Source organism: Ipomoea triloba, chromosome 7 (genome assembly GCF_003576645.1).
Source record: "Ipomoea triloba cultivar NCNSP0323 chromosome 7, ASM357664v1".
Taxonomy (NCBI): domain Eukaryota; kingdom Viridiplantae; phylum Streptophyta; class Magnoliopsida; order Solanales; family Convolvulaceae; genus Ipomoea; species Ipomoea triloba.
In genome coordinates this window covers 28,166,960-28,186,295 of record NC_044922.1, presented here as the reverse complement: position 1 = coordinate 28,186,295, position 19,336 = coordinate 28,166,960, and the positions used below count along the sequence as shown (strand labels likewise).

The 19,336-nt window shown below is 35.8% G+C and overlaps 4 protein-coding genes across 7 annotated transcripts in view; 2 read left to right on the top strand and 2 right to left on the bottom strand.

Annotated features, from left to right (window-relative positions):
* LOC116024936 (probable LRR receptor-like serine/threonine-protein kinase At2g23950) overlaps positions 1-3,879 on the top strand; it is a 5,425-nt gene extending 1,546 nt beyond the window's left edge. The window contains exons 3-11 of the mRNA XM_031265975.1: positions 116-187; positions 309-452; positions 612-683; positions 854-913; positions 1,338-1,438; positions 1,546-1,680; positions 1,799-2,143; positions 2,487-2,866; positions 3,158-3,879. Of these exons, the coding sequence (XP_031121835.1) occupies positions 116-187; positions 309-452; positions 612-683; positions 854-913; positions 1,338-1,438; positions 1,546-1,680; positions 1,799-2,143; positions 2,487-2,866; positions 3,158-3,508 (1,660 nt within the window). The 3' untranslated portion in view covers positions 3,509-3,879. The remainder of the gene's footprint in view (positions 1-115; positions 188-308; positions 453-611; positions 684-853; positions 914-1,337; positions 1,439-1,545; positions 1,681-1,798; positions 2,144-2,486; positions 2,867-3,157) is intronic.
* Positions 3,880-5,772: 1,893 nt separating this feature from the next.
* Positions 5,773-9,038, top strand: LOC116025297 (eukaryotic peptide chain release factor subunit 1-3). 3 transcript variants are annotated; one of them, XM_031266485.1, is made up of 3 exons: positions 5,773-5,916; positions 7,058-8,516; positions 8,622-9,038. In XM_031266485.1, exon 2 carries the CDS (start codon positions 7,075-7,077, stop codon positions 8,386-8,388), a length of 1,314 nt encoding a protein of 437 aa, XP_031122345.1. In that variant the 5' UTR covers positions 5,773-5,916; positions 7,058-7,074; the 3' UTR covers positions 8,389-8,516; positions 8,622-9,038. The 3 variants fall into 3 exon arrangements, with proteins under 3 accessions (XP_031122345.1, XP_031122344.1, XP_031122347.1); XM_031266484.1 differs by having other exon boundaries at positions 5,805-5,979; XM_031266487.1 differs by lacking the exon at positions 5,773-5,916 and adding an exon at positions 6,058-6,207.
* Positions 9,039-9,927: 889 nt separating this feature from the next.
* LOC116026342 (AFG1-like ATPase) lies at positions 9,928-14,909 on the bottom strand. 2 transcript variants are annotated; one of them, XM_031267828.1, is made up of 15 exons: positions 14,610-14,908; positions 13,863-14,135; positions 13,665-13,744; positions 13,353-13,453; positions 13,079-13,201; positions 12,894-12,963; positions 12,676-12,762; positions 12,480-12,545; positions 12,283-12,375; positions 12,109-12,165; positions 11,871-11,999; positions 11,581-11,671; positions 11,340-11,428; positions 10,977-11,167; positions 9,928-10,274 (listed from the first exon to the last, which is right to left on the bottom strand). In XM_031267828.1, exons 2-15 carry the CDS (start codon positions 14,080-14,082, stop codon positions 10,196-10,198), a joined length of 1,476 nt encoding a protein of 491 aa, XP_031123688.1. In that variant the 5' UTR covers positions 14,083-14,135; positions 14,610-14,908; the 3' UTR covers positions 9,928-10,195. The 2 variants fall into 2 exon arrangements, with proteins under 2 accessions (XP_031123688.1, XP_031123689.1); XM_031267829.1 differs by lacking the exon at positions 9,928-10,274 and having other exon boundaries at positions 11,154-11,167; positions 11,359-11,428; positions 14,610-14,909.
* Positions 14,910-17,838: 2,929 nt separating this feature from the next.
* LOC116024890 (cinnamoyl-CoA reductase-like SNL6) overlaps positions 17,839-19,336 on the bottom strand; it is a 3,768-nt gene continuing 2,270 nt past the window's right edge. The window contains exons 4-5 of the mRNA XM_031265911.1: positions 18,934-19,283; positions 17,839-18,181 (exon numbers count right to left, since the gene is read on the bottom strand). Of these exons, the coding sequence (XP_031121771.1) occupies positions 18,088-18,181; positions 18,934-19,283 (444 nt within the window). The 3' untranslated portion in view covers positions 17,839-18,087. The remainder of the gene's footprint in view (positions 18,182-18,933; positions 19,284-19,336) is intronic.

Here is a 19,336-nt window from a genome sequence, read left to right as displayed (position 1 = left end):
TTTTTTTTTTTTTTTTTTTTTTTTTTTTTTTTTTTTTTTTTTTTTTTTTGTGAAGGAATTTAAGTGCTGTTTTGTAAAAGTTATGGAGAATAATTTATGTTTCTGGGTTTTACAGCATAGCACCAAGTCAAGGTTTATCTGGGACATTGTCTGGGTTGAATGCAAACCTCACAAACCTCAAACAAATGTAAGAAAACAGACCATGTTTATGTATAAGGTGGCCTTTTTTCTGATAAAAAGAGGTTCAGATACCAATTTGTGTTAGAGTCCAAACACTAGAAATAAAATTCCATCTTTTTGGCATGCAGATTGTTGCAAAACAACAATTTCTCAGGACATATTCCAAGGGAGCTTGGCAGGCTTCCCAATCTTCAGACTTTGGATCTATCCAATAATAAGTTTTCTGGTCATGTACCTGAAACTTTGGGTCTTTTGAACAGCCTCCAATATTTGTATGTGGTGGTAGATTGTTCTTTTGGAGTTATCTCTCTTTCTAAGAAATTTTTCATTCTTCCTTTTTAAGGTTTATTGTTTTGACTATGTTGGATTCTTTTCTTTTCTTTGACCATGTTTGGTTTCTTATGTTCTGGTTCTGTTATTTTAATGAACAGGAGGTTGAACAACAATAGCTTGTCTGGGGCTATTCCACTGTCCTTAGCTAGGGCATCTAAACTTGCTTTCTTGTGAGTGTGCCCTTTTTGTTTTATTCCTCTCTTTTGTGTTTCCTTTCTTTTCTCTCAGTATCTTAAGAATGAAAATTTGGAATATGAACTGTTTTTCTTGAAGTGAAATTGTTTTGGTTCAGAGCAGCATTGTGGTTTAAGGTACTAAACATGTTTTTTTATCCTTCCAGGGATTTGTCTTACAACAATTTCAGTGGACCTGTCCCCAAGTTTCCTGCTAGAACATTCAAGTATGGTTTCTCTGCTAAATTGTTCTTTTTTCTTTTTTTGGGTGACGAGTGAAGCCCGCAGTCACAACCCGAGAGTGTGCACAGGTTAATGAGTGAAAGGAAAGAAAACATACTAAACCCCACCTTGCGACCCTAGCTAGCAAAAGCCGGTAAAAGACCAGAAGGTGTTAAACCAGCCCGTAACTGACCAGCTCAAACCATGAAGAAGGCCAACCTGACCAATTTGGCTAGGGTTGCCCCCATAATATTTACGAAGTATATATTAATTTGTATGATATAAGTTGTTCGTTTTGTGTTGTGGACAAAAGTCTGGTATATGAATTATACTTCACTCCAATTACAGTTCGAACGTGGCTATGTTCTGCCACACGCATTTTGTTTGCCTTGTGATTGTGCTTTAACATTGTTATGAATGGCGATGTAGTGTTGTGGGCAACCCGCTAATTTGTGGAAGCCTCTCCTCTGGGACGTGCAATGGATCGTTCAACCCAATCCCGCTTTCATTCTTCTTGAAGACTTCAACAGGTAAACTATGAACATCTCTCTCTGCCTGTTGTGTTCTAACATTCTGTTTCTGCCTGTTTATGTCATTAAGTCATATAGATCACTAAACCGAGTCTCGTGAACTCCAGGAAAGAAGTGCTCGAAAAGACTTGCCATTGCACTCGCACTCAGCTGTAGCTGTGTCTCCCTTTTCCTCTTAGGATTCGGATTTATCTTTTGGAAACGAAGCAAACATACAAAACAGTCCATTCTAAATGTTAACGGTTAGTTAGTTCTTAAGCAAAATCGTCCATATTAGTTCTTGTTTTTGTGTGTGTATGTGTGTATTTATGTTTAGTTGCTTCTACTAAGGAGCTTTGAACTGTGCATTTTATGTTTCAGATCTGCAAGACGAGGAACTAATAAAACTAGGCAACCTCAGAAGCTTCACTTTCAAAGAGCTACAACACGCAACTGATAATTTCAGCTCCAAGAACATTCTTGGCACGGGGGGATTTGGAAATGTCTACCGGGGAAAACTCGGGGATGGCTCAGTGGTGGCAGTTAAGCGGCTAAAGGATATTAGCGGGACAGCGGGGGAATCACAGTTCCAGACAGAACTCGAACTCATTAGCTTGGCAGTTCATAGAAATCTGCTCCGCTTAGTTGGCTATTGCGCCACACCAACCGAGCGCCTTCTCGTGTATCCCTACATGTCAAATGGTAGCGTGGCAGCAAGACTCAGAGGTCGGTACCTTACTGTTTTTATGGCTTCATGACCCGCAAAAATGTTCGTTTCTTTAACTTGATAGACATAATTTTGAGTGGGGCCCTCGTATTCTATTCTGTAACTTCAGACCAATGTGGTTGGGTGTTGGGGACCATGTTTAACTGCTTGAAGTATGCTTCGAGTTTGTGTATGATTTTGCTGATGTCTATACCCAAAATCGTAGTCACAGATTTCTGGCCCGTGATTAGAAACAGGAAACGATGAAATGTGTGTGTTATTCAATCTTTCAAATTTTGCAGTGCAAAATGCCAAAACCATATGGACTATACATTTCTCGGGCTTTTGTGTTTATAATGACAGGAAAACCGCCTCTAGATTGGTACACCAGGAAGAGAATTGCGATTGGAGCTGCCCGAGGGCTTCTTTATCTCCACGAACAGTGTGATCCGAAGATAATCCACAGAGATGTGAAGGCGGCTAATGTACTCTTGGATGACTATTATGAAGCTGTCGTTGGCGACTTTGGCCTCGCAAAGCTCCTTGATCACGCGGAGTCACATGTGACCACTGCTGTTCGTGGCACTGTCGGGCACATTGCCCCCGAATACCTCTCGACTGGTCAATCGTCTGAGAAAACTGATGTCTTTGGATTCGGTATTCTCCTAGTAGAGCTCATAACAGGAATGAGAGCTCTCGAATTGGGCAAGGCAGTAAACCAGAAGGGCGCTGCACTTGAATGGGTAATGCTTATTTTGCAATTCGTTTTCGACTTTTTGTTAAACTAAAAGAATCCCTCGTTTACGCTTATTGACATTGCTAATTGTTATGGAATATATATTTAATATATAGATTAGGCAGTCTTAGAGATTTAGGTAGGCAGACTAGCATCTATTTATAGGGCTTTGTATTCTCTTTTCTATACGACAGTAAAGACAACTTATTCAGAAACTCTCTCTTTACTTTCACAACACTAATATTGATGAGCCTTCCAAGTTCCAAGAACAGTTGTGACATAAACTCGTAACTTTCAGGTCAACAAAATGCAGCAAGAGAAGAAAATCGATGCATTGGTTGATCGAGAGCTAGGGACAACCTACGACAGGATTGAAGTCGGGGAGATGCTACAAGTGGCCATACTATGCACTCAATATCTCCCGGCCCAACGCCCCAAGATGTCCGAGGTTGTTAGGATGCTCGAGGGAGACGGTCTTGCTGAGAAATGGGCAGCCTCGCACAACTGCAACAGCATCAAAGCCCCCCATAGGTCTAACCCTATGGTCCCCAGGTATGATGACAATGAGCATGACCATTTGCCCATCTTCGGGACAATGACAGATGATGACTATGATGCGCACGCCATGGAGCTTTCGGGGCCAAGATAATAAAAAGACTGAACAGCAGAAGTAGATAAGTAAAATTCTTTTTTATTCTTTACTGAAATAGTACCAATCTTTCACTCTTAGGTAGAGAAAACAGTAAAAAAAAAGTCAAAAAAAGAAAAAGAGAGAACATAATAGACCACTCAACTTTCTGTTTGATCTCTGTTTATCATTTCGCCTTTTCCCCCCACTGTCTTCTTCACAATGGTAACTTGACCTCTTTGGGTTTGGAATGGATGCCATTCTTAGAGCTTTGAGATTCTCAATTTGCAGTTAGATTCTTAGCCTCTTAGGTACTTTGTGCTCCCCCTTTGAGGTCATGTTCTAATGTAGATAACCTTCTTTGTTGGTAAATATGTTTGGAATTGTGTGGCTATGCTGTCTACTTTCAAATTTTTTTGCTCTCTATGATGTCTTATGTTATTCTGCAAAGCGGCTTTCAGGGCTCAATCCTACGTCTTTGTACGCAATCTGCATTCAAGAACCAACTGAGCTACTAATGCGAGTTATTGTATTGCAAAGCTACTTTTATGAACTTGTGCTTTTGGGTTCAAAATTTGATTCATGGTTAAGATCAAAGATTCCAAGCTTAAAACAATAAGAAATGGCTAAAAGATAGCATTTGCTTGTAGTGAGAGGCAAATTGCTACATTGGCCATGGCATGATACAAGGCACCTACCCCAAGCACAACTTAATTGGTCTATCAATCTACTATTAATAATCTATTAGTCTTTTTTTTTGTTTGATTATCTGAGAGTATGCAAGGATAAAACCTGTTTGACTTTCAAATTACATTGAAAAGGTAAATTGTACTAAGAAACCCATGCAACGGGCTCGACTAGGATAGTCTGAAATCACACATGAGAATATGTAAATTACACATGAGAGGTAAATGGTATAAACCTTAGATTGAAGACAATATGACTCTTGGTATATGCCCTAAGTGGGGTTGCTTAGGGAATGTGAACAAAATATAAAGAAATGAAAGCATAAGATGCCTTGCCCAAAAGGTGTGAGACAGAGAGTAAAAGGAAAAGCAAAAAGGGGATATTGACTGAAAGTAATTGGATGAAGGGTTTGAGCTGGCTGTCCCTCATCTTTTACTTGCTACCTTCCTCAATTACTACTGACATTTTTCTGGGTTTGTTTGAAACTACCAAAATGGGGTCTCTTTCCACTTCTTGCTTTTGCAGGCCTCATGCGTTTCTTGCAGGTTTTTGGTCTTTGCATATTGGAAAATGTTTGTTTCACCCTTCCAATATATTGAGTTGATGTTATTAAGAATTAAATTAGTAAATTTTTTTTGATACAATTATCATATTTCACCCACTTGAGTTCGATCATCTAATATAAATATTGTCCAAACCGTTTGGGTGTACTAAAAATAGCCTTGTGCAGCCCCGAAAGAGGTAACCAAGTGGGTGGAATATGATTGTTATACTTGGTGGTCATGAGTTTGATTCTTGTCAATACTTTCTTAGTCAAGTATGTCATACGGGATTTTCTTAGTACGGTTTAAGCGGGACTTTTCAAGTGCACACTCTCGAAAAGTGACTGTAAGTTTCCCTTGTTACAAAAAAAAAATAATAATAATAAAAAATTTGTGCACCTTCATACTCAATTGCATTGTGAACCCTAATACAAAATATCTGGTATAGAATGTGTCAACTACAGATACAAAATCTGAATGTTATTTTTAAGCTAGAGTCTACCATGCAAGGTAGATCCTGGTTCATGGTATAATTTTCCCTTCAGGGCACCGTTTTGATTGATTGTAGATGTGTCTTATTTACTCACATATAATCTCTTATAAATAATAACTGAGAGATCCGTTAGCGTCTATACTCCATAGCGCTAGCTTAGAATAGTATAAGTTTGCCACCCAAGAAGTTGGATTAATTGCTAAAATTAATTAATTATAAATCTCCAAAATCATCTAAATGAATGTTTTCAACGCCTTGAATTCAATGCCCAACGAGTGTAATACTGTCATATAATAATAAATCATAATGAAATTACAAATTGCTAGTTACGTTATTGTAGTATTTATATGTTAAATATTTTTCGGTAAAAATTAGTTTTTTTTGACAATTTATTGTAGGGAATTTTTTTTTGAATATTCTTGCACATTGTTTCTTCAATAGCCACACAAAATTTTATACTTGGGAAAATTTAAAATTATGTGAACTAGGAAAAAAATAAAAATAAATAAATACATAACTAATAAAAAAATAAATTAAAAAAAATAAAAATGCCAAATATCTGTTGAAAGTCGGCTGGAGAAGTTTGTTTTGCCCTAGGACTTGTATTCCGTTTCTCCTTTACCATAAAACCTCTCCCAATTGTTTTTTCCCCTCAATTCTCACACGCCGCATAGTTTCGTGACACTTCTCGCATCTTTATCTTTTTGGTAAGCGTTCGTCGTAACCCTAAATCTCAGACGCTTTTGATCGTCGAATCTAGATTGCGTAGCGTAAGTGCTTTCGCTTGATCTGAATTTGCTTTTATCTACGTTTTTTTGGTGTTATACACACACGTATTGATGGTTGTTTACGTTTTGATTGATATATCGTATGTATTTGTTTTGGTTGTACGTTTCATGTGACGTTTTGATGTTTTTATGTATGTGTATTGATGATGATGCATGGTTGATGTATCGAGTGTTGCGTGTGATTGATCGGATATATTGATCTGAGCTGAGGTTTGTGAATTGAGATTAAGTTGAATTGTATATTTTTGTTTAATGATAATGAATTGTTTGTATCCTGAAGGTTGTGATGTCTAGGTATGGTTTAGCTTGAGTGAGCGTTTTTTTTTTTTTAATGGTTATCTGTTATTGTAGTTCAAATATTCTGATTGATTTATTGGATTGATGATACCTGCATGTGTATTGGATTTGCTGTATTTGGAGGGAAAGGCTTGCGATTTATGTTTCTGTTTGAGATTGTGCAGTTAAATATCTTGATGCCTGCATATGCATTGGATTTGCTTGGTTGATGATGCATAGTGTTTTTCCTTGAAATTCAAACAGTATGTTAATTTTTTGTCTTAGTCATCCAGTTTATGATGCTTTTATAAAGTCAGTCATTCTATTGATGATACATCTTTACCCGTGCCTGATTGGTTAGCATTGAAAGGAATAAAGAACAGAAGCGGAGCTAAATAAATAATATTCCGAATGTCAAAGTAATATTTAGGAACACTCTCTTCACTGCACCTTCTCCCAGATAAATAAATATTATGTCAAAGTAATTCCTTTGGTTTACTTGTTTTATTAGCAATTCTTTTTACTCTCCTTTGAATAGGAACCAAACTAATCTCTGAAATACCTATGCTGGTTATCAGGTAGAATCTATACTAAGTAAATTATCCAATGCATTTTAATCTATTTACTCTGGTCACTTTATAGTGTTGTGCCATTGTTTGGTAATTGGTCTATTTGGGGTTCTGGTGCTTTTGGGTTTTCAAGTTTTTCATCATCCACCACTGTATTTGAGTTTACCATGTTTAATGTTCTTGATTGTTTAAAGATTTCATCCCTTTTTTTGCAGCTTCTTTCTATCTCACAATGGCTGATGCACATGAAAGTGATAAGAACATTGAGATATGGAAAATCAAAAAGCTAATTAAAGCATTGGAAGCTGCTCGAGGCAATGGTACCAGCATGATCTCTCTAATTATGCCTCCTCGTGATCAAATTTCTCGTGTTACCAAGATGCTTGGCGATGAGTTTGGAACTGCATCAAACATCAAAAGTAGAGTGAACCGACAATCTGTTTTGGGTGCAATCACATCTGCCCAGCAGAGGCTGAAACTCTATAACAAAGTGCCTCCAAATGGTCTTGTACTTTACACTGGAACTATTGTTACAGAAGATGGGAAAGAGAAGAAGGTCACAATTGACTTTGAACCATTCAGGCCCATAAATGCATCTCTCTACCTATGTGATAACAAGTTCCATACTGAAGCTCTTAATGAACTTTTGGAGTCTGATGACAAGTTTGGATTCATTGTCATGGATGGGAATGGAACCCTTTTTGGGACATTGAGTGGCAACACTAGGGAGGTTCTTCACAAGTTTAGTGTTGACCTCCCTAAGAAGCACGGTAGAGGAGGGCAATCTGCTCTTCGGTTTGCACGTCTTCGAATGGAGAAGCGTCACAACTATGTGAGAAAGACTGCTGAACTTGCCACCCAATTTTTCATTAATCCTGCAACCAGTCAGCCCAATGTTTCTGGACTCATACTTGCTGGATCTGCTGACTTCAAGACCGAACTCAGTCAGTCAGATATGTTTGATATCCGTCTCCAGGCAAAAATATTGAATGTTGTGGATGTTTCTTATGGTGGAGAGAATGGTTTTAATCAGGCAATTGAGCTGTCTGCTGAGATATTGGCTAATGTGAAGTTTATACAAGAGAAGAAACTGATCGGCAAGTACTTTGAGGAGATTAGTCAGGACACTGGCAAGTATGTTTTTGGTGTTGATGACACATTGAAAGTACTGGAAATGGGGGCTGTTGAGACACTTATTGTGTGGGAAAATTTGGACATCACAAGGTATGTGCTTAAAAATAACACATCTGGAGAAACTATCATAAAACACTTGAATAAGGATCAAGAGGCTGATCAGAGTAACTTCCGTGATCCGGAAACAAATGCAGAGTTGGAGGTTCAAGATAAGATGCCATTGTTAGAGTGGTTTGCAAACGAGTACAGGCGTTTTGGTTGCTCTTTGGAATTTGTTACCAACAAATCTCAAGAAGGATCTCAGTTTTGTAGAGGTTTTGGTGGCATAGGGGGTATCTTGCGCTATCAGCTTGATGTTCGAGCTTTTGATGACTTTTCTGATGATGGCGGAGTTTACGAGGACTCAGATTAGCAATTAATCAACAACTGCACTGCTGGTGTAGGGATGATGGAGTGGGGATCCTGCACCAGTGCGCGAGGGCTCGCCCCTCTCTAAGGCCACTCAATGTATTTCATGAAACATTCCTAGAAGCTGCTAAGGTAAGTGATATTTCTGATTTCTCTACTCCATATCATACTATATCCAGTCAAATCATAAAATTCTCAATGCACAGACCAACTTTTACATTTTCTTCCAACGTGCAGTTTAGTAATGCTGAAGAATTGAACATGACTGATTTGAAGTACAAAGATGCAAGACTTTCTACATAATCTTGGCATTTTGGATACTGTGAATGTCTTATCCCCACCTGTCTGCTCAACGACGAAGATTCTTGTGTAGCAGCCATCCATCTAGGAAAGTTTCATTCAGGTTTGGAGGAATTAAGGTTTTCTGCTCATTTCACCTCATGAGAAATGACATGTTATTTAGAGTTTGGAGTATCATTACTATGCAGACAGAGTAGAACCAGTTGAAATTTACAGTAATAATTGTAGGGGATGAACCCCCCATTATTTGGTACTGTTGTGTTGGATTATTGACTGCTTGTCTGATGTTTTATTTTAAACTTAGATGTTCATCAAATTTTATGGATCTTAATTCTTAGTTGATTTTGTTTGATACTTTTAATTTTTGATAAAATTGAGAAATATCATAACATATTTTAGATTTTAGAATATGTTGAAGTGATAATTTTTATATTACTATTCAAATTTAGATTTATAATAATCTATAATGTCTTTATGCGGTTATATTAGTTAGTTATTAATATTAAAATTTGTCAATGCTACAATCCAAAATTTTATGTTGACAAACAAATACAATTAAAATTTCAAATATTTTGATCTATGCACATAATAATAATAATAATAACAGAGAAGAAAAATGGCTTTTAGTCCTTTTTAATTAATACGGAGTAGAAATTTAGTTGGCACAATCTTTTAATTATTGGATTTGTCTTTTTGTTATCGGTGATGAATATAGTTATAGTTCAGTGGTTATATTAGCCATGAAGATGTAAAGTTTGGTTCAAATTTGGCTAGGACTGTTATAATTACGGCCGCCGTTCGGCTCCCTTGTCATCAGGTCACCAACTTCCTGGAGGCTGACGCCTGCCCATACATGATCATGATCTTATTTTTGGTAAACAGTCGCCCGGGCCTGGTCACTGGAACCCCCTTTGTGAGGAGGCAACATTGAAATCGGAATAATAATGAGAATTAAATATTTAATAATAGTAAAGTTTTGTTCAAACATTGAAATCGGAATAATAATGAGAATTAAATATTTAAAAATAGTAATGACTCTAAATATGAGTCTTGTTTGGATACTCATTATCATGTATATTTGTTTGTTACATATTATGTACATTTGTTTGTCTACACATAAAAAAGGTTATTATTTATGTATTAAATATAAAATTTTAGTATATATATACACATATATATCTGTATTATATGTTCTATAGTATGGTGTAACATATTATCTCGAGGATTTCGACTAAAAGTGTCATTTTTACTAATAAAAATAAAAAATAATTTAATAATAATAATAATTCAATTACTGTTACAACAATCTTCTTCATCTATGGAAAATGTTGAAAATGGAATCATAGTTACAATGGTTCACTAAACTAAAGATTCTGCACCATTATTAACTATGTTGATCTTCTGATGGTGCTAGCACAAAAACCATCAACCTGCGAGACTCCCACATTATTAAAAAAAAAAAAATCCTACACACAACAATGGTCTTCACAGACCCATATATCTTCCTCTTCCTATATATCTGTTACATTTTCTCCCCCAAACATCTCTGCATGTTGCTCTAAATATTCTCTGCTGTTCATCTCTGTCAGCCTGCATATGCATCAAACATTCATCTTTTATGCACCCACAAACAACCTAGTACCACCAAATGCGACTAAATAGAACTGTTAGTTTGGTCTTGTGTGAGACCGTCTTACATTAGACGGATAATACTTTTTAACAAAAATGTGACTTTTTTTACAAAATTTACTAAATATTATTACGTTTTCAATGATACTTTTCAAACAAATAATGCTTTTCGCTTCCTAGTGCGGTTTACCTCTTCTGTGTGATTTGTACGCAATTACACAGGAGCGAGGTTTACCTAGTGTACACCCTCAGGTAGTCGCTGCGTGTCTCCCCTAGCCAGCCAAAAAAAAAGGTATTGCATTTTCGGTGACTATTTTTTTTTTGGGTGGCTAGGGGAGACCCGTAGCCACTACCCGAGGGTGTACACTAGGTAAATCTCACTCCTTTGTAATCGCCCACAAACCACACAGAAGAGGTAAACCGCACTAGGAAGGCTCTGCGGGACGGGTTTGACCAAGAGGGTGTTGGCAAGAATTGAACTCGTAACTTTCGAGTACGAGAATCATGTTTTACCCACTTGGCCACCACTTTCGGGGCATAAAAGTGCAATACTTGTCAACCTATAGAAAAGTATTACATTTTTACTAAAAAGCATTACATGTTTGACATCCATCAAGACGGTCTCACACAAGTATTTGCAAAATAGAATATGTAAGTAATTACCTGCTAATGGTACGATCTTTTGCAAAACCGAGCTCATTGTCTACACACAGGTCAATATCGTCTTTCTTCATGGATCTCGAAGACCTGGGAGCGATCTGCTGGGCATCAGAAATCGTTACGATTCTTTCAAAAAGTTCTACAGGAGAGCCCTCAGCCGTGCACATCAGTCTGGCTTTATTTTCATACATCACCTGCAATCCCGCGAAAAAGCATCAGTCGTGTACTGTATGTATGTATATGTAGACAAATTTTCGAGAATCTTAGGATTTCGTTCTTCCAAGACACGAAAACATCATGCTTTTTCTCGAATTACAAAACGAAATAAAAAAACTCGGAAGCCATTCTAGAAGAGAAATGACTAACATCAACCAAGGTAACGAACCGATATGCTGCAGTCCTATTGTGAAGTCCAAAGATGGGTACTCCATCCAAGGCGAGCGTATGAAAGTTTTCTGGATAATAGAGTGCAGAAATTTAAGAGCGGGGAGTCGTTGCCAACCAAAATTAGACTCAGATAAGAGCGTAGAGACAATGGACGAATAGCGGGAAAATAGAAAACCATATGCGTAAAAGCCCTAAACAGACGGTGTCAAACTCTACTTACTGCATAATGCGAGATAGTCTGCTGCCCCGAGAGGTCGGTCACAGAGTTCGTCGAAAGGGGAATATGCACATCCATTGGCTCCTAACGGGACCTGAAATTTTGCAGAATAGACAAGAAAAACGATGACTTCTCGTTTTCAAAAACTATATAAAATCAACACGAAAATTTGGTAATTTTCACCAAATGGGACCTCGGAAATTTCAGAATAGACGACAAAAAAAAAGAAGATAACTTCTCACTCATTAAACCTCTCGAAATTTACGGGAAAAATTCGGGACGAGTGCACAAACCTGCAATTTCCTTCCCATAACAACTTCTACCTCTTGTGGAACGGCCTCGTGCTCTCCTACAAGCATTAGAAATTTTTGCATGAGAAGGGTCGACAAGCCTTTCCCGATGAAGTAGAAACCCCGTTCCGCCTATATTTGAGTAAACCACGAAAAAAAAAATCAAATAAGCATGAAATAGTTTTTCCCTTTTTTTTTTTTTTTTTTTTTTCAGAAAATCGAATTCCAATTTAATATTTACCGAGGTCAGTTTCCGATAATCCACAGACGAGCCGATTTCATGTGCCACACATCTTTCCTACAAAAATTGTAGTTTTCTTATCCTTAAACGCAATCAACATAACTTGGAAAAGAACAATTATATAGATATCGATTCCGGAGTTTATATAATCCATCAAGAAAACTCAGTTGGCACCTTCAAAGTAGCAATAAAAGGCAGGAAAAGATCCCTCTGAAGTCCACCTTCATAAAGATTATCGGGGGCACGATTTGAAGTAGAAACTAGAATCTGCAGTTGTGTTCCCAGTAGCCAAAAAAAAAACACGAATTAGTTTTCTGTTTGATCGCCATACTAAAAAATTCAATAACCAAGAGAGACGGGAATATACTAACAGCTCCGTTACTAAACAAATGTCTAAATAACCGGTTCAGAATCAATGCGTCAGCAACATCAGTCACCTGCAGAACCCCGTGAATTTCAGCAACCGAGAATATGTAAACATATATGTAAAACTTTCCGAATATGCGGGCCAAAGATACTAAAACTCGTTTTTATGCAGAAAAAGATCGTAAACTAATTCTTGCTTACCATGAATTCATCGAGGCATAACAGGATTGCTTCGTCACAGATCTCTCCGGCAACAACTTCGAGGGGATCCGCCACGCCTTTGTGCTTCTGGTGTTAAATAGACAGTATCACAGAAACATCAATAATCCCCGATATCCATTGCAGTATAAAGCGAGAATAAGTATATGATGCAATCTGGTAAAAAGATAAAGTCTCATAAACGCAATTTGGATTCATACTTGCAACCGGCTGTGGACATTCAACATGAAGTCGTGAAAATGGATTCTCTTCTTTCTCCAATCGTACGGCCTGAGCAAAGCGTAAGTACAATTAGTTGCAAAACGAGAACCGAACGTAATATAAACAAAGCTAGGTAGCTACGTATATTAACTATCAAACAATGTATTGACGTTACGGTGCTTACAACTGATTGAAAAACAAGTCCATTAACATCGTCTTGCCCGTTCCTACTCCTCCGTAAAGGTATAACCCTTTCACGGGTGCATACCTAGACTGTGGAATAAAACGAGACCACAACCATCTACTCCTGAAAGATTGGAAACACGACCGTCAATACATCACAAGAACTTCAAAGAAAATTCAACCAAATTCATAAACATTTATAATGGTGTCATGTTTTCGACAATTCGACTTCATAGGCTGATGTGAAAAGTGAAAACCGCAGATTCAATACAGACCTTCCGTTTTTATCAGAAGCAGCATATCGGTCCAACCGGCATTCAACCGCTTTTTCGTTCAGTTCATCATAAAGTCTCTGAAGTTCTTGCAAGGTGCCTACCTACAAAATCACCTTCAGAATCACCTTTAAAGAAGAAAAGAAATTTCGAACATTGATATTTTACCATTTACTCAAACGTTAAGAACTCCTTTTTTTTTTTACTAATTTGCATCAAAGTTTGGCCATTGTTCTGTACCAAATAAAATATCAATCTAAAACTCGAGAATTAAACCAAAAATAATACAGTAGTGCAGGATGACCTCTAACGTACCTGGCAAGCATCCCCGTCAAAAAGTTCACCAGCAGCAATTCTCCTTTCGTATTCCACAAGCGGCCCTCCTCTGTTTACCTCTGCAATTCAATGAATTTTACGAAAAATCAACAAAGGCAAGAAATTTATCCTCAGAAAATAGCAACCGAACAAGCAAAAACAACAAAAGCAATAACAAATAGCATTCCACAACGCCACCTCTATTAGCAACTCCAGCAGCACTCGTGATCAAATCTCGGGACAGCATAGAAGACGGATGTTTGCACATACTAATATCGGGTTTGCTAGACAGTTTATACAGACACCGATGTCTTGAATCAACCCAAAGCTTCCTTTGTGCCACAAATCCATAAAAATTATGATCTCTATATCGAACACCTGAACTAAATCGCCTTATTGACCTCAAAATCATCCTCATTTTCTCGAACACTCCCAACAAAATCCGGTTTTTATTTCTGTCACTTCAACACCCTGCAGAAAAAACACCAAATACCCTCCACATTAACACAACTACACCTAATCATTCCTCTCTACTATTCACAAGAATATGCTCACTTTTGCAAGAACAGAGAACTAACACTAACAAAAGATTCAATCTTTATAACACTATCAAACAGTTTTTGAAAACCTAATCTGAAATTTCAGCCAATAAAAGATCTGAGGCATGTGAGAAAGTAAAAAACCATGACAATAAAGGCAGAGTATAGAATACAGAACTCAATATTCACTCAATCTGCTTTTTCCAACAAAATCCATTAATTCAGATTCTATGAGCAATAAATCCCACTTTCAAATATAAATTAATATAATCCATCAAATATAAACAAATTCAAGAAATCCCACTTATTTAAAAAAAAAAAAAGAAAAAAAAAAAGAAAAAAAAAGAGGGTATAATTTTTTCCCAAAAATTAAAGCAAATAGAAGAGAGGAAGCCATTGGAGTCACCTGATTAGCTGATTGGGCAAAGACCCAAATTGATCTTCCAAGATTCAATAAAGTTTCTGTCTTTCAACCTTTAAAGGCTTACCCACGCAAAATCTCACCATATGCATTCCAGATAATACATATATATATTTTTTGCTCTTCTATATATTATAATAATATATTAAATGGAAATTAATATATAGACTTCTTTTTAAATTTGGAATGCACCAAAACAGAGAAGCCTATTTTTCAGGAATCTTTCTTCTTGGAACAATAATGGGAAGAGACAAAGGGAGCACGAAGAGAGAAGGAGAAAGCTGATTCTTAATTCTTTATTTGACTAGGGGGGATGGGAGAGCCGAGCCTTGTGGGTTTAATTTCACTTTTACCCCCAACCTTTTGCTAATGATATATTGACCCTTACTTGTTTCAAGAATTACATTATGTCCCTATTAATTAGGGGTGTGTAGTTGTGTACAATTTGATAAAAAAAATAAGTTAATTAATCGAACCGACAAATTTCAGTTAGCCATTTTTAAATCAAAATATTTTGATTTGTTTAACGGTTAATGATTTTTAAAATTTTTGATTAATTTGGTTTGAAAGTGTCATTAACCGAATTATTTTTATGTGTGTGTGCGCGCATGTTTTAGTAATTCATAAATCATATTATTATATTAGTTTTTAAAATTTTATTACTTATATAATGATATAATGGCTATTTTGTGGTGTGAAACTATGGATTAAAATTTTTTATTTATAAATTTTATTAAATTATTTTTGTTAATTGGTTAACTAAATTTTTTTTTATTCATCTAATTCAAAAATAAGAAAATCGATCCCGTTAACAGTTAAGTCATTTGGTTCAATTAATGGTTAATGATTATCAATCGAATTAACCAAATGAACACCCCTACCATCAAATGTAAGTCAAATAATAAAAGTCTAGGTTGAAATTATGTTTTTGAAGTGTCATTAACCTAAAGTATCCCTACCTTTCTTAAGTATTTGGACAATGACAGCTTAGGATTTGGATATATTTATAGGTCTTAGTCATTATCGGGGAAATTGAAAAAATGAGAATGTTTGTAATATTGTGGATATATATTGGTGACTTTTTAAATTTTTATGTTTTTTTTTGTCAATTCATCATTATTATCTAATGAGATTTTTAAAATGACATAATTATCCTTCATGAATCATGACTCATGAGAGCATCCCATTAGTTCAATATCTTTGATTTTTTGTCCTTTTTGTACATATCGGGGGAGGGGAAGAGTGAAAAAAAAAAATAGTGCATATTGCTAAGTTGAGTTTTTGTGTCAAATATTAAAAAAAAAAAAACTCTGTCGCACGCTAGCGGGGCACATCAGGGTGGCCACCAATGTACCAACACCCTACAATTTCTAATTTTCTTCTCCTTTTTGCATTTATCTCCTGTATGTTATGTTGTCCTAATTTACTTTAAAAAAATTGATAGTTAAGTTCAACCATAGTGGTTGATTTGATAGTTAAAGAAATTAGGTGATATTATAAAGTGAAAAAAAAAAATGTTCAAATTAACATACAAACTACTACACACTAAAGTGCAATTGTGTTATCCAACTCAAAAAGTGCAATTAGGTACCTCAACTATCTAAAATTATACAATTTGAGAAATTTTTACCAATTCCTCATATCATTGATGACGTGACGGTCATTATATTAAAAATTACTCCATATTATTTTTAAATTTATTTAATATTTTTAAATAAAATAATTAAAAAAAAAAACCGCCTATGTCTCCAAGGCGGAGCGAAAACGGGAAGGAGTGGATTTTTTTTTAATTTTATTTTATTTAGAATTATTAAAATATTTTTTTTTAAATTATTTTTAATAGGATGATCGGTTGATCGCCATGTTAGTGATGACTTGATGAACATGTTAAATTTAATAGAATTGTAAATTTTAAACAATTAAGAGATCTAATTATATATTTTTAAAATTAGGGTGTCTAATTACACTTTTGTGTAATTCAATGCTTAATTTAAATATTTTCCTATAAAGTATGAAAGATGTGATTATAGGGGAAAAAAAGGAATGTACTGCATTGCTGACTCATGTCTGATTCACTGTATCGACTTTTATGGAAGTTTAAGAATACTTAAACCCTAAACTGATATTTTATAATTTATATGAATATACTTATTATGTAGTGGGGACCCCGGTATTTTATAATTAGGGTGTGTTTGGTTGGGGGGTTTAGGCATAAGGTATGGGTATCAAAGTGATTGTTAGTGTTTGGTTGATAGGTTTTGTGAACGCTACTATGGGTTTGGAATACCCCATTAATAGCAAAACCCATACTCTTATTAAATAAGGGTTTCATCTTCCTTCATCATTTCTTTCCCCAACTATTAATAATCATTCCCATTCCACCCAACTACCAAACATGCTAAATACTTTCACCAAAACCCATTACCCTTACCAAGTATTTGATACCCATTCCGATTCCGATTCCCATGTGCGAACCAAACGCACCCTTATAATTTATATGAATATACTATTTTGTTTCTTAGAAAATTGATTTGTAGGAACCTAGGAGTTGTAATTTCAGAGCTGAAATAAAATGTAATATGAATTATGGTCAGTAACATAATTAGCTTATCAGTCAATTTTAGTTTATTTAACTATTATTAGCTGTTTGACTTGATTAAAAGTCAATATAAATGTTTGATTAATTAGTTTCTTTTAATAGCTTATTTTTTAAAAACACTAAAAATTTAAAGAGATTCTAAAAGCAACTTTTTCGATCAGCTTTTTGAGAAACTCATATTACATGTAATCAGGTATCAGCTAATTTACCAAACATCTTTCTACGATTAGTTAATGCACAACTAACAGCTATTTACCAAACACCATCTATATGTTTTCATCTTTATATTCAAAAAATAGGGATTTTAAATTTTAAATCGTTGATATGAGTGCAATTAACTCTCTTTCTCTTTCTTTTTTTTTTTTTTTCTCCATGTTGTGATGGTTTTCTTCCCTCTTTACTGAATCTGTTAGGTTTTTTTTCTTTTTTTTTTTTTTTTTTTTTTTTTTTNTTTTTTTTTTTTTTTTTTTTTTTTTTTTTTTTTTTTTTAATGAGTTTGGTTCATTGATGGGTTAACAAAAATGTTAACGGTTTAGAATTTCAAATTTTAATTTCAATAATGACCAACAACCTTCACATATGCAACGGAAATGTGACAGATATTAACGGTCTACATTTACCATAGACAAAAACTATCACCTTATATAATGCTCACCATTTTTGTATACATACACGGATGAAAAAATTTTGCACTGATAAAATACATTTCACTTTTACATATACACACCCAACGAAAGCAAAAGGATAATTATTTAATGGCAATAATGGGGCTAATAGGAAAATGGACTAACCCACCAATCATCATAATACATTGTATTCCAGTAATATTGGAATTGATTCTTTTCTGCATTTCTTCTTTGGATGCTAACAAGCAGTGGCAGCTGTGCCCTCAACCAGCTTGCTCAACTTCTTGGTTCTTAATCTCTCACCATACACTTCATTAGCTTCCCACTTGTACCTGCAAAATCAACCATTAGAGATTGCTTTCATCTTTTTTCCTTTCTTTTTAAATGATGGTTTTAAGTTTCTTATGACGGATATGTGATTTATGGAAAAGCTAGTAACTGCTACTCGAATGTAAGCTTTAAGCGAAACTCGCTTTGTGACCTAACCAACAAAGGACTATAAAAAGGTAAATCAGCCTTGGTTCATTGGCTGTCAACAGTTAACCGACTCAAATCGAGAAGACCAATAGGTCTTGTGGCGCTCCTATAGGGAGTCAGACTTAAAATCTTGTGGTTACCGAGTTAGCTGCATGACCAACTCGGCTAAAATTGCCCTATGTTATGACCAACTTAGCAATTATATATTTGGATAAAATGTAAAGTTAGAAGTAATGCAACTTAGAATGTTAGAGAAAATCCAATTAATACAACATGTTAACAAGCCGAGTTTGAATCTATTTGGCTTTAACCAAACTCGTTTGAGTTCGGTTACATCTAACAACCAAACTCACAAGCTCTATTTTCAATACATTTGACGGGATAGAATAATGAAATTCGAACTCAAATCTATTATACGAAAAAGATGTAACTTACTATCAAACTACACTCAGAAGTCAGAACACCACTCACGATTTACGAGCCCGGCCCTTTATACCCTACTTTTTGCATCAAAATTAATAAACACTACTAAGTTTTGGGGTTCAAACCTCTACCAAACAAAAGGGCAATTGAGTATATATACTAATGGAACAATATAATGTGTTACCTTTTAGCTGGTAAGGGTATCAAGGGGCTCAAGCTCTGTGCAAGTTTCACAGCTTCTTCCTCAGTAGTAACACTTCTGCTGAAGCAGAAGTACCTGCCACAAGTCGAATGATCAGCGAACGCCCGAACATGAACATCCGCGAGAAACTCGACATCAACCACCGCCAGCAGCCCGTTCTCGAACATCTCTGCCGCGCCTTGAAGATACGACAGCGTCGGGACAGGGCTCAGCTGCGAAACGCCATGGCCAATAACCAGGCCCGCGTTTATAGACACCATGTCCAGCATTCTGTCCATTGCCAGCGCCCAGGCCGCCTGCTCAGACAGCGTTTTCGCCAGTGCATACCATAGCTGCACAAGCATACATAATATAAACGTACAGTCTCATCACTATCAGCTTAAAC

Excerpts from the sequence above, each read along its gene's own strand:
- LOC116025297 (XM_031266485.1), top strand. The coding sequence starts at position 7,075 with ATGGCTGATGCACATGAAAGTGATAAGAACATTGAGATATGGAAAATC.
- LOC116026342 (XM_031267828.1), bottom strand. The coding sequence starts at position 14,082 with ATGAGGATGATTTTGAGGTCAATAAGGCGATTTAGTTCAGGTGTTCGA. Across the intron at positions 12,546-12,675 it reads TATGCCTCGATGAATTCATG|GTGACTGATGTTGCTGACGC; the intron begins GTAAGCAAGAAT and ends GGGGTTCTGCAG. Across the intron at positions 12,376-12,479 it reads ATTTGTTTAGTAACGGAGCT|ATTCTAGTTTCTACTTCAAA; the intron begins GTTAGTATATTC and ends ACACAACTGCAG.